At 40.7% G+C, this 14,252-nt stretch overlaps 1 protein-coding gene across 2 annotated transcripts in view; it reads left to right on the forward strand.

The window, feature by feature from the left end:
- pgm5 (phosphoglucomutase 5) overlaps positions 1-14,252 on the forward strand; it is a 62,940-nt gene that overhangs the window by 12,209 nt on the left and 36,479 nt on the right. For both annotated transcript variants that reach the window (XM_062024261.1, XM_062024262.1), the window contains exons 3-7: positions 1,261-1,423; positions 4,046-4,192; positions 7,576-7,701; positions 7,784-7,974; positions 13,427-13,581. In XM_062024261.1, coding sequence (XP_061880245.1) covers positions 1,261-1,423; positions 4,046-4,192; positions 7,576-7,701; positions 7,784-7,974; positions 13,427-13,581 — 782 coding nt within the window. The remainder of the gene's footprint in view (positions 1-1,260; positions 1,424-4,045; positions 4,193-7,575; positions 7,702-7,783; positions 7,975-13,426; positions 13,582-14,252) is intronic.

The raw sequence follows: 14,252 nt of genomic DNA on the forward strand, positions 1-14,252 counted from the left end.
GGCACTGAAATTCGTGAGTCTCCCGGGAAAAACGGGAGGTTGAAACCGATACCGATAATTTCCGATATTACATTTTAAAGCATTTATCGGCCGATAATATTGGCAGGTCGATATTATCGGACATCTCTAGTTAGAGCAGTGGTTCTTAACCTGGGTTCGATCGAACCCTAGGGGTTCGGTGAGTCGGCCTCAGGGGTTCGGCGGAGGTCAAGACACACCCGACTCATCGTGTAAAAAAAACTTCTCCCTATCGGCGTATTACGGGTACGGCAACAGCAGACTGATTTGCAGGTGTGTCATTTGTTGTGAGTTTATGCACTGTGTTGGTTTTGTTGTTTGAACAAGGTGATGTTCATGCACGGTTCATTTTATGCACCAGTAAAAAAACATGGTAACACTTTAGTATGGGGAACATATTCACCATTAATAAGTTGCTTATTAACATGCAAATTAGTAACATATTGGCTCTTAACTAGTCATTATTAAGTACTTATTAATGCCTTATTCGGCATGGCCTTATTATAACCCTAACCCTCTAACCCTGACCCTAACCCTAACCAAATAACTCTAAATTAAGTCTTTATTACTTAGAATATGTTCCCCTAGTGTCCAAATAACTCTAAATTAAGTCTTTGTTACTTAGAATATGTTCCCCATACTAAAGTGTTACCAAAAACATATAACTTTGTCTTGAATTTGAAATTAAAAAAAAAAAGTTTTTCACTAAAGAAGGGTTCGGTGAATGCGCGTATGAAACTGGTGGGGTTCGGTACCTCCAACAAGGTTAAGAACCACTGAGTTAGACTGTATGATGCCATAAATGTGGAGGGAAATGAGTGTCTCCATGGTTCATGCAAAATCCTCATTTGAATAGGGTGGTCTGAGACCACTTTTGCACTGGTTAATAATTGTAATTAGTAGCTCACCCGCAGCATGCTGACATGCAATTGTATAGTTTGCACATGCTATTTATAGCGTTATTTGGATCTTAGTGGATCTTGCCCAAAGTATTTTTCCGTAGGAAGCAGTCTGAAATGAATAGGTTGTCCTAAATTTAGAGTCGAGATTTATACATGACAGCTTTTCTTCCTGACACTTACACCAATCCAGTCACCAGGACATAGACAGTACAAGGGTTTCCCCTGTCATGTAGCCTACATAAACTGCATACATTATACTTCATTGCCGTAGTTAGTTATACCACAACACAACTATTTGGAGCGGAAACAGCCGTTGTCAGCAAGTGTCTGTGCTGTGCAGATCGGTCGTCTGGTTATTGGTCACAATGGCCTGCTGTCCACCCCGGCTGTCTCCTGCATCATCAGGAAGATCAAGGCCATCGGAGGAATCATCCTCACAGCCAGCCACAATCCAGGAGGCCCCGGAGGAGACTTTGGCGTGAAGTTTAACGTGGCGAACGGAGGTGAGGAAGGATGCTTGCAGGGGAGTGTTTGAATGACAATTCATTAGGATTGGGTACAAAAATGTCTATTTCTTATGTTGGTTCTAATGTATCAGTAACCTATCATTTCCATTAATCCATTCATTTTCTACCGATTGTCCCCCTCTTGGTCACGGGGGGTGCTGGAGCCTATCTCAGCTGCATTCAGGCGGAAGGCGGGGTACACCCTGGACAAGTCGCCACCTCATCACAGGGCCAACACAGATAGACAGACAACATTCACACTCACATTCACACACTAGGGCCAATTTAGTGTTGCCAATCAACCTATCCCCAGGTGCATGTCTTTGGAGGTGGGAGGAAGCCGAAGTACCCGGAGGGAACCATACGCAGTCACGGGGGAGAACGAGTAAACTCCACACAGAAAGATCCCGAGCCGGGGATTGAACTCAGGACCCTCGTATTGTGAGGCACATGCACTAACCCATGTTCCACCGTGCTTCCCCCTATCATTTCAAACAGGCAAATTCCCAAACAAAATGAAAATAGCGAAATCCATACCAGTTTATAAATTACGGTCCGTGTACGCAAATCAAAAAATTTAATTAGGGCCGTGTTTTGATTTTTTATTATTATATATGGCAGATTTTAAAACAAATAAAAAGGGGTTGATTTTCATTAGAATATTGCCATAAAATTGGATTTTGTGCTCTTTTCCTTTTATGGATTTTTATTTTTCCAGATAAACACAAAAATTTAAAAAAAATGTGTAAAAGTGTGTGGTTAACTGCGTGATGACAAATTTAACCGGAAGCAGTATTTTAGCCTTTCCTTTGCGTTTAGCATATTTTTAGCACAACGCTAACGTCTTTGTTCAGCAGGAGCCCTAAAAAAACACGTTTCGGACCATTTTTTCTATTTTCATTTCTGAAACAAAAGTTGGACAACTATTTAATGACACTTTTTTTTATATATAGGACTAAATAGGACTCCTGCTGAACAAAGATGTTACCGTTAGAGATGTCCGATAATGGCTTTTTTGCCGATATCCGATATTCCGACATTGTCCAACTCTTAATTACCGATTCCGATATCAACCGATACCGATATATACAGTCGTGGAATTAACACATTATTATGCCTACTTTTGTTGTGATGCCCCGCTGGATGCATTAAACAATGTAACAAGGTTTTCCAAAAATAAATCAACTCAAGTTATGGGAAAAAAATGCCAACATGGCACTGCCATATTTATTATTGAAGTCACAAAGTGCATTATTTTTTTTAAACATGCCTCAAAACAGCCGCTTGGAATTTGGGACATGCTCTCCCTGAGAGAGCATGAGGAGGTTGCGGTTGTCGGGGGGTTTAGCGGGGGGTGTATATTGTAGCGTCCCGGAAGAGTTAGTGCTGCAAGGGGTTCTGGGTATTTGTTCTGTTGTGTTTATGTTGTGTTACGGTGCGGATGTTCTCCCGAAATGTGTTTGTCATTCTTGTTTGGTGTGGGTTCACAGTGTGGCGCATATTTGTAACAGTGTTAAAGTTGTTTATACGGCTACTTTCAGTGTGACCTTTATGGCTGTTGACCAAGTATGCTTGCATTCACTTGTGTATGTGAAAAGCCGTAGATATTATGTGACTGGGCCGGCACGCAAAGGAAGTGCCTTTAAGGTTTATTGGCGCTCTGTACTTCTCCCTACGTCCGTGTACACAGTGGCGTTTTAAAAATGTTACTTTTTGAAACCGATACCGATAATTTTGAAACCGATACCGATAATTTCTGATATTACATTTTAAAGCATTTATCGGCCGATAATATCGGCAGTCCGATATTATCGGACATCCCTACTTAAAAGATTTGTATGCACGTACAACACTTAAAACATTTAGCATATCAGTATGTGGATATCAATTATTGAATGGATTAAGCGAGGAAATCCAACAATACTATGATTTAGTTTATGAAACTGTTCAAACTACACATGAAGAATCATGATAAACATCTTGGACTTTTATTTTTTTTTTAAATATATAAATATATAATGTCATTCATTTTAGAGACTTAGACTTAGACTTCCTTTTATTGTCATTCAAATTTGAACTTTACAGTACATATAAAAACACAATTTTGTTGCATTAGCTCGTTGTAGTGCAGGATAAAAGAGCAATAAGGTGCAGATATAAATAAATAGATTTACTGTACGGATAAATATATGGCACTTTTGCATATGCATCCACGTTTATGGATGTATGTTATATTGTCTTTATATTCTTATATTTATATTATATTTGTCTATATATATATCTTAAATTACCTAACTATTTCTTTATGAGAATTGTAATTATTGTGTGTACATCTAATATTTATTCATATATTTAATAATTTCTTACACACTTATTGTGTATTAATTTATGTATTTGCTTATTCACAATTGTGTTACAAAAAGAGAACAATCAAATGGGATAAAACTGCTATGATGCAAACATGGGGTAGGATTAAATAAACTCTGCTTCTTCCCACTCCTTTTCAGACATGCTGTAATGAAACAACTGGAAATATGTGCTGCATTACATCGTAATTGTGTCATATGCATGTTCTAAATAAAGTGAATCCAACCAACCGATGTTGGCTGTGTATGACAGGCCCGTCTCCAGACACGGTGATGGAGAGGATCTACCAAGTGAGCCGCAAACTGGAAGAGTACGCCATCTGCCCTGACCTTCGCATTGACCTCTCCAGACTGGGACGACAGGACTTTGACCTTGAGAACAAGTTTAAACCGTTTAGAGGTACATTTGCCTCAAACTAACCACTGCAAGTCTTACATTTCCCTGAGCATGTTTGCACAATATGTCACTTTGCTTTTTCTGTCCTTTAGTTAGCATGCAATCTTTAATATTTTCACGTTTTCCGCGAGGTTGTAACACATATTTGTGCCCCCCCCCTATGGGTTGGGATAAAAAGGCTTAGGAAGACATGGTAGCATAATGGTTTTATGCAAATATCTTCAAGGTTTTATAATCATGAGATTATAAAAAGATCCCCTGCAAAGACGGACATGTTTTTCAACCAATCTTGCTTATATTTTTCATATACAGTACAGGCCAAAAGTTTGGACACACATTCTCATTTCAATGCGTTTTCTTTATTTTCATGACTATTTACATTGTAGATTGTCACAGAAGGCATCAAAACTATGACACCTGTGAAGTGAAAACCATTTCAGGTGACTACCTTTTGAAGCTCATTGAGAGAATGACTATAGTGTGCAAAGCAGTAATCAGAGCAAAGTGTAGCTATTTTGAAGAAAGTAGAATATTAAACATGTTTTCAGTTATTTTTACCTTTTTTTGTTAAGTACATAAGTCCACATGTGTTCATTCATAGTTGTGATGCCTTCAGTGACAATCTCCAAAATAAAGAAAACGCATTGAATGAGAAGGTGTGTCCAAACTGTTGGCCTGTACCGTATGTGTCAGTCCCCTAAAAGGGTTTAACAACATTTTGTAGTGATCCAGCTAATCACGGTAAAGTCAGTAAAATCAGTAGTATTGTAGAGCGCATAAAGATGTGTGAGAAATTTCAAGTCAATCACAAATAATAAGTAACAATAAAATGTATACATGAATAGAAAAAGTAGAACTACAACTTGAATTATACATATAAATACAAAAATTGTACTCCCCCACCGGGTAGGTGGGGGGGAGGGGGGGATGGGGGGGAGGGGGGGATGGGGGGGGGATCTTATAACAACAACTCACGATTCCATCCGAGGGATGACGATTTGATTCAGAATCGATTCTCGATTCAACACAAATCTCATGTCTCACAAGATATTATTTGGTATAAAAATGATCATACAACGCTTTTAAAACAGGTTAAAGGTTACCAAATCTCCTCTTTGCTGCTGACGAATGGCATTAACGTGCAGCAATTAGGCGAGGCAATGGCCTAAAGCAGGGGTCCCCAAACTTTTTGACTTGTAGGGGCCGCATTGGGTTAAAAAAATATAGCCGGGGGCCGGGCTGTATATATATATATATATATATATATATATATATATATATATATATATATATATGTATACGATAGATCAGGAAAACACACAGAGGCTATTTAATCCCGACAAGCCTGTTTGGTGGGTTTCCCTGCTCTTCAGGGGATTTTATCATATATATATAAATTTTTGATATATATATATATATATATATATATATATATATATATATATATATATATATATATATATATATATATATATATATATATATATATCAAAAATTTATATATATATTTATATATATATATATATATATATATATATATATATGCTCTTCAGAGGATTTTATCATATATATATATATATATATATATATATATATATATATATATATATATATATATATATATATATATATATATATATATATATATATATATATATATATATATATATATATATATATATATATATATATATATATATATATATATTCTGAGCGCGATAGTGTCACGTTATCGATGGAAAAATGCATTTTTAGACAATATGATAAGCCTGAGAGGCTGGGAGACACGGAGAGTAACAAGCGGTATAAAATGGATTAAAAAGAACAGATTTTAAAAATTTTAAAAAAAAAAAAAAAAAAAATATATTTTTATTTAATTATCTATTTTTTTAAACTTGTTACTTCCGCGGGCCGTATTTTGGGGACACCTGGCCTAAAGAATGTATTTTTTAAAATTGAATAATTTTTTTTTTTTTTTTAAACATTTTATTTTATGTATCTAATTTATTTATCAAACTTATGAATAGATTTGGAATCCAAATGAATAGTGTGTGTAGCTTGATCTACTTCACATACCCACTGCAGAACAAGGAACGAAAAGAGTGAATCCGAACGCTCCAACATTTTATTTCACTCGGACTCATTTTCTAGTCCAGTCTCCAAGACCGGCTCCCTCGACTGGGCTCTCACGCTTCACTTAATAGAGCCGTTGAAAAGAATGATCGCATATGAATGACTGTAGAAACTCTACGTCATTAGCAGGCAAGTGTTCATGCAGTTCTACATGGCAAGCTTTTTAAGCTTTCTTAAGGCCAAATGATGACCATAAAGATTCCACATAATGTGGTCAAAATGCATCCTTCCTACTAGGGTTGTAAGCTATACCGGTATTAGTATAGTACCGCGATACTAATGAATCATATTCGGTACTATACCGCCTCTAAAAAGTACCGGTCCGATAAAGGTGACGTTATAACACTGAAACACCCTCAGGGAAGAGGTGCTTTAAGACATGGCTGAAATCCAGCCCCTACTTCTAAATCACTAATCCTCATCTCCATGGCGACAAATAAAGTAAGTCTCTTACAAGTATCATCCCTGCAGGACGAGGAATAGCTAAACATGCTTCACTACACACCGTAGCTCACCGCCGTCAAAATGTAAACAAACGCCATTGGTGGATCTATACTTAACATCCACTGTAATGATACCAAGTACAAGAGCGTATCTAGTCAATACTACTATGATTACATCTCTATTTTTTATCGTCACAAAATCTTTTTTTATTTATATTTTGTTTATAAACTCAGGAAATACGTCCCTGGACACATGAGGACTTTGAATATGACCAATGTATGATCCTGTAATGACTTGGTATCGGATCGATACCTAAATTTGTGGTATCATCCAAAACTCATGTCAAGCATCCAAACAACAGAAGAATAAGTGATTATTACATTTTAACAGAAGTGTAGATAGAACATGTTAAAAGAGAAAGTAAGCAGATATTAACAGTAAATGAACACGTAGATTAATAATTCATTTTCTACCACTTGTCCTTAATAATGTTGACAAAATAATAGAATGATAAATGACACAATATGTTACTGCATATGTCAGCAGACTAAGTTAGGAGCCTTTGTTTGTTTACTTACTAATAAAAGACAAGTTGTTTAGTATGTTCACTATTTTATATAAGGACAAACTTGCAATAAGACACATATGTTTAATGTACTCTAAGTTTTTGTTAAAATAAAGCTAATAATGCAATTTTTTGTGGTACTTTTTATTTTAAAAAGTATCGAAAAGTACGGAAAATTATCAAAATATTGGTATCAGGACATCACTACTTCCTACTGTATTTATGCTTTTTTCTGTGTTTTTAGTGGAGATTGTGGACTCGGTGGATGTTTACCTTCAAATGCTGCGAAACATCTTTGACTTCAGCGCCATCAAAAGTCTCTTAACGGGACAGGCCCAGCTGAAGATACGCATAGACGCAATGAATGGAGGTGACACCGTCATCATGATCTTCTTTTTCAAAACCATCCGAGTTGTTTGTCGGTGTTAATAGTATCTTCTCTGCTGTTGCAGTGATGGGCCCTTATGTCCGTAGGATCCTGTGCGATGAGCTGGGGGCCCCGGCTAACTCTGCTGTCAACTGCGTCCCTTTGGAGGACTTCGGGGGACGGCCTGCCGAGCCCAACCTGATATACGCCTCTTCGCTGGTGGAAGCCATGAAAGGAGGCGACTTTGGCTTTGGAGCCGCGTTGGATGCAGACGGGGTGAGATAAGACTGACTGATGATAAGCTCTGCAGAAAGATAACAGGAACTTGAGCTTCAGCTGTTTGGCACTACTGTGACTGGCTGACACCTCTTTAGGAACAAAGTGGGTTTGAAAGACTGGAATGAGTGTTTTCATGCTAAACTGACCGCACCACAGGGAGTGAAAGAGCCTCGTTTAGACACCAGAGCAGTGGTTCTTAACCTGGGTTCGATCGAACCCTAGGGGTTCGGCGGAGGTCAAGACACACCCGACTCATCGTGTAAATACAAACTTCTCCCTATCGGCGTATTATGGATACGGCAACAGTTGACTGGTTTGCAGGTGTGTAATTTGTTGTGAGTTTATGCACTGTGTTGGTTTTGTTGTTCGAACAAGGTGATGTTCATGCACGGTTCATTTTGTACACCAGTAAAAAAACATGGTAACACTTTAGTATGGGGAACATATTCACCTTTAATTAACATGCAAATTAGTAACATATTGGCTCTTAACTAGTCATTATTAAGTACTTATTAATGCCTTATTCGGCATGGCCTTATTATAACCCTAACCCTCTAACCCTGACCCTAACCCTCTAACCCTAACCCTAACCTAATACCTCTAAATTAAGTCTTTGTTACTTAGAATATGTTCCCCATACTAAAGTGTTACCAAAAACATATAACTTTGTCTTGAATTTGAAAAAAACCAACATTTTATTTTTCACTAAAGAAGGGTTTGGTGAATACGCGTATGAAACTGGTAGGGTTCGGTACCTCCAACAAGGTTAAGAACCACTGCTCTAGAGTCAATGTGGACATTTTTTAAGAGTGTTTGTTTGTGTTTCATTTGCGCCAAGAATGGTGTCTGTTTCTTTCATTTTGAACTGACTTCATTATGGAAAACTTTGGTTAAACAACTGAGATCCTGAAATCCTGAGATCCCATTTGGTGACTGCAGGATTAGGTCTCTGCTTTTTGCGGACGATGTGGTCCTGGTGGCTTCATCTGGTCAAGATATTCAGTTCTCACTGGATCGGTTCGCAGCCCAATGTGAAGGGACTCGAATGAGAATCAGCACTTCCAAGTCCGAGTCCATGGTTCTCGCCCTTAAAAGGGTGGAGTGCCATCTCTGGAGTTGAGGAGTTCAAGTAGGTACTTGAACTCCTCAACTCCAGAGATGGCACGAGGTCGGAGTCTTGTTTACGAGTGAGGGATAGACAGGCGGCATCTGCAGTGATGCGGACACTGTATTGATTCATTGTGGTGAAAAAGGAGAGGAGCTAAGCCGGAAGGCAAAGCTCCAATTTACCGGGCGATCTACGTAATGATCATTCACGCGTTCATTTCGTCTCGTATTGACTATTGCAATTCTCTCTTCATTCTTTTCAACAAGTCAACGCTAAAGAGACTTCAGACTGTACAAAATGCGGCTGCCAGACTTTTGACCGGTGCACCCAGAACAGCCCATATTACCCCCATCGTATCCAGTCTTCATAGGCTTCCAGTTAAATTCTGCAATGAGTTTAAAATTTCAGTCCTGACATTCCGTGCATTACATGGTGGGGCCCCTCAGTACATCACTGACTTGCTATGCCCCTACTCTTCAGGGCGCAGCCTCCGGTCTTCAGGCCAGGGTCTTCTAAAGATCCGCAAAACTTGTTTTAAAGCCAGTGAAGACCAGGCTATAGCTCCCAGACTCTGGAACAATTTGCACCAGTCCCTCCGGATCTTGACTGTGTTGAAACTTTTAAGAAACATCGGAAAAGGGTGGAGTGCCATCTCCGGGTTGCGGAGGAGACCCTGCCGCAAGTGGAGGAGTTGAAGTACCTCGGAGTCTTGTTCACGAGTGAGGGAAGAGTGGATCGTGAGATCGACAGGCGGATCGGTGCGGCGTCTTCAGTAATGCGGACGCTGTATCGATCCGTTGTGGTGAAGAAGGAGCTGAGCCGGAAGACAAAGCTCTCAATTTACTGGTCGATCTACGTTCCCATCCTCACCTATGGTCATGAGCTTTGGGTTATGACCGAAAGGACAAGCTCACGGGTACAAGCGGCCGAAATGAGTTTCCTCCGCCGCGTGGCGTGGCTCTCCCTTGGAGATAGGGTGAGAAGCTCTGCCATCCGGGGGGAGCTCAAAGTAAAGCCGCTGCTCCTCCACATCGAGAGGAGCCAGATGAGGTGGTTCGGGCATCTGGTCAGGATGCCACGCGAACGCCTCCCTAGGGAGGTGTTTAGGGCACGTCCGACCGGTAGGAGGCCATGGGGAAGACCCAGGACACGTTGGGAAGACTATGTCTCCCGGCTGGCCTGGGAACGCCTCGGGATCCCCCGGGAAGAGCTGGACGAAGTGGCTGGGGAGAGGGAAGTCTGGGCTTCCCTGCTTAGGCTGCTGCCCCCGCGACCCGACCTCGGATAAGCGGAAGAAGATGGATGGATGGAAGGATGGAAAACTTCTCTTTTTAGTAAAGCTTTTAGTTAATGCACCTTTTAACTATCAATTTTAATCCACTTTGTATCCTTTTTATGATGTGAAGTGAAGTGAATTATATTTATATAGCTCTTTTTCTCTAGTGACTCAAAGCGCTTTACATTGTGAAACCCAATATCTAAGTTACATTTAAACCAGTGTGGGTGGCACTGGGAGCAGGTGGGTAAAGTGTCTTGCCCAAGGACACAAGGGCAGTGACTAGGATGGCGGAAGCGGGGATCGAACCTGGAACCCTCAAGTTGCTGGCACGGGCACTCTACCAACCGAGCTATACCGCCCCAACAAGTCCCTGTTGTACTTACTTACTTACGTCCCTATTCTCACCAATGATCATGAACTTTGGGTTATGACCAAAAGAACAAGATAGGGATACAAGCGGTTGAAATGAGTTTCCTTCGTCGGGTGACGGGGCTCTCACTTAAAGATAGGGCGAGAAGCTCCGTCATTAGGGAGGAGTTCAAAGTAAAGCCGCTACTCCTCTACATCGAGAGGAGCCATATGGGCTGAGTCGGACATTTGGTCAAAAAGCCTCCCTGGGGAGGTGTTTAGGGCACGTCCGACCGGTAGGGGGCCACGAGGAAGACCCAGGACATGTTGGGGAGACTATGTCTGTCCTGGGAATGCCTCGGGATCCCCCGGGAGGAGCTGGACAAAGTGGCTGGGGAGAAGGAAGTCTGGTCTTCTCTCTTAGGATGTCATGATCCGTGGCCCGGATCATGTTTTTGTATTTTCTGTTAGTTTTGGACTCCTTTAGTTCCTGTTTGTGACACCTCTGAGTTTGGTTTGGTTGCCATGGCTGCTTATTGTTTTCACCTTCCTCTGGTTAGTGGTCGGCACGCTCAGCTGCTGTCAACCACTAATCAGAGAGCTTTTTATTCACCTTGCTCGCCACGCTCAGTCTGGCTTCCTTATTTGCGTCACACTACTGTTACGTTAGTTTTGCTTGTCTCCTAGCCCCTGCTAGTGATCCCTAGTCTGTGCTAAGTAGTAGCCTTAGCTTCAGGTGCGATCGGCACCTTATTTCGTCGGTTTGTTTTCTGTTTTGTACCTGTTTTTTGTTAATTTACTATTAAATCATGTCCTTACATGCAAGTCATGTCCGGATTCGTCCATTTGCATCCGGGGAGAACAAACCCCGCATCACCATGCGACCCGGTTGTAACATAGGCTACTGCCCCCGCGACCCAACCTGGGATACGCGGAAGAAGATGGATGGATGGATGGATGGATGGCATTTGTGAAAGTGTACTCCTGTGGAAAGAAACTTTATCAAACGTACATTCAGGTTCGATTTAATGACATTTTTATACTGGTTGAAAATATCTCTGTGAGAAATTCATAGTACATTTTTGACCATGCATCTTAACAGAATCTAAATCAAAAATCGTTTGGGAACCGTAATCGAAACCCGAATCTGAACCAGTCTATGTTGTTTTGTCAGAGTTACACAGTTTTAGAAAAACGGGTTAGAATAAGGCAATGTTTGTGGAATAAGTCATTTTTATTTGGAGTTGAATGAGATTGACTTTGGATTCCTCGACATTCAATATTTTTTCTCATGCTATGTTTTATCTTCTGGCAGCACGTTGGAACAGGGGTTAGTGCTCTTGCCTCACAACGAGAAGGTCCTGGGTTCGATTCCCGGGCTTGGGGTCTTTCTGTGTGGAGTTTGCATGTTCTCCCCGTGACTGCGTGGGTTCTTTCCGGGTACTCCGGGTGTTCCCACCTCCAAAGACGTGCACCTGGGGATCGGTTGATTGGCAACACTAAACTGTCCCCCAGTGTGTGAATGTGAGTGTGAATGTTGTCTATTTGTGTTGGCCCTGTGAGGCGGTGGCCACTTGGGGACAAGCGGTAGTAAATAGATGGATGGCCAAAAATGGTACCTGTTAAATTAATTTTCTTAGTGGATTTAATGTCACTCAAAAGACTTTATTCTAATGGCATTGTTTTGTTGGCCAACTTTTATGGACGTGTACTTTTAAAAAAAACTGAAGAATGCCCAGCGGGATACATACTAGTCGTCTACGACCCATTTCTTATTTTCATGTGTCTCGTGGGTGACGAAAAAGCCAAAAATAAATGTTATCCTCCCATGTATTCTCAAGTTAATAGCAGGGGGATAAAACAAATAAGATAGCACAGAACACATAAAGACTTACGGTATTAGGTGACTCAGATCATCCAATAAGCCATCAACTTGTCATCATTTCTGCTTATTCTGGACACACGTACACACCATTTCCTGAATAAACCATCTTTTGCATCAGGGGAGTTATGTCATCTGAGCTCCCACTAAGGTCATTAGTGAGAGTGTTTAGAAGATGTTACGTAACGCTGTCGTCTTTATCTCGCCAAACTGTCAGCAGTCACCAAACACACAACAGAACTTTCATACACTAGTTCAGTGTTTTTCAACCTTTTTTGAGCCTAGGCACATTTTTGGGCATTTAAAATATCCGGAGGCACACCACCAGCAGAAATCATTAAAAAAACGAAACTCAGTTGACAGTAAAAAGTCGTTGTCGCAATTGTTGGATATGACTTTAAAGCATTACCAAGCATGCATCAATATAGCTCTTGTCTCAAAGTAGGTGCACTGTCACGACCAGTCACTTATTTTGAGTTTTTTGCTGTTTTCCTGTGTGTAGTGTTTTAGTTCTTGTCTTGCGCTCCTATTTTGGTGGCTTTTTCTCTTTTTTTGGTCTTTTCCTGTAGCAGTTTCATGTCTTCCTTTGAGCGATATTTCCCGCATCTACTTTGTTTTAGAATCAAGAATATTTCTTCTTTGTGGGGACATTGTTGAATGCCATGTCATGTCATGTTCGGATGTACAAACCCCGTTTCCATATGAGTTGGGAAATTGTGTTGGATGTAAATATAAACGGAATACAATGATTTGCAAATCCTTTTCAACCCATATTCAATTGAATGCACTACAAAGACAAAATATGATTTTTGACTGTGACTCATTTCATCAGGACCGTTACATGATCCTGGGAGAGAACGCTTTCTTCGTCAACCCGTCGGACTCTGTCGCCATCATGGCCGCCAATCTCTCGTCCGTCCCTTACTTCCAACAGCTCGGCGTCAAGGGCTTCGCCAGGAGTGTGGCCACCAGCACGGCACTCGATAGGTACAACACACATACTTGACCCAGTCAGTGTTACAAGCTGTTATTTCAGTCCCTGCAGAGTCTCACATGAAGAGTCACCCACCATGAATTAGATATACAGTACGCACTTTTACTCGCGACCTATAAATATTAAGCGTCATACGAGGCTGCATGGGGCATTTAATGAATGGGGCGCCATAGCTAAAGTTAGAGCCATTAACATTGTTCTATAAGTGGGATGTGGTTGGAGGGAATTCCCAGCTTTGCCCCCTTCCCCAATGAACAACATGTATCATGCAAACCAAAAGGTGCATCATTTTTGCCTTATAATTTATCTTCTTAAAGAGCACGAATCTGTAGCACTGTTTTGATAGTAAAGGTTGCCAAACATTGACCTAGGCCAGGGGTCGGGAACCCGCGGCTCTGGAGCCGTATGCGGCTCTTTAGCGCCGCCCTAGTGGCTCTCTGGAGCTTTTTCAAAAATGTATGAAAAATGGAAAAAGATGAGGGGAAAAAAATATATTTTTTGTTATAGTATGGTTTCTGTAGGAGGACAAACATGACACAAACCTCCCTAATTGTTATTAAGCACACTGTTTATATTAAACATGCTTCACTGATTCTAATATTTGGCGAGCGCCGTTTTGTCCTACTAATTTTGGCGGTCCTTGAACTCACCGTAGTTTGTTTAC

This window comes from Entelurus aequoreus, linkage group LG17 (assembly GCF_033978785.1).
Source record: "Entelurus aequoreus isolate RoL-2023_Sb linkage group LG17, RoL_Eaeq_v1.1, whole genome shotgun sequence".
In the NCBI taxonomy this organism is placed as follows: domain Eukaryota; kingdom Metazoa; phylum Chordata; class Actinopteri; order Syngnathiformes; family Syngnathidae; genus Entelurus; species Entelurus aequoreus.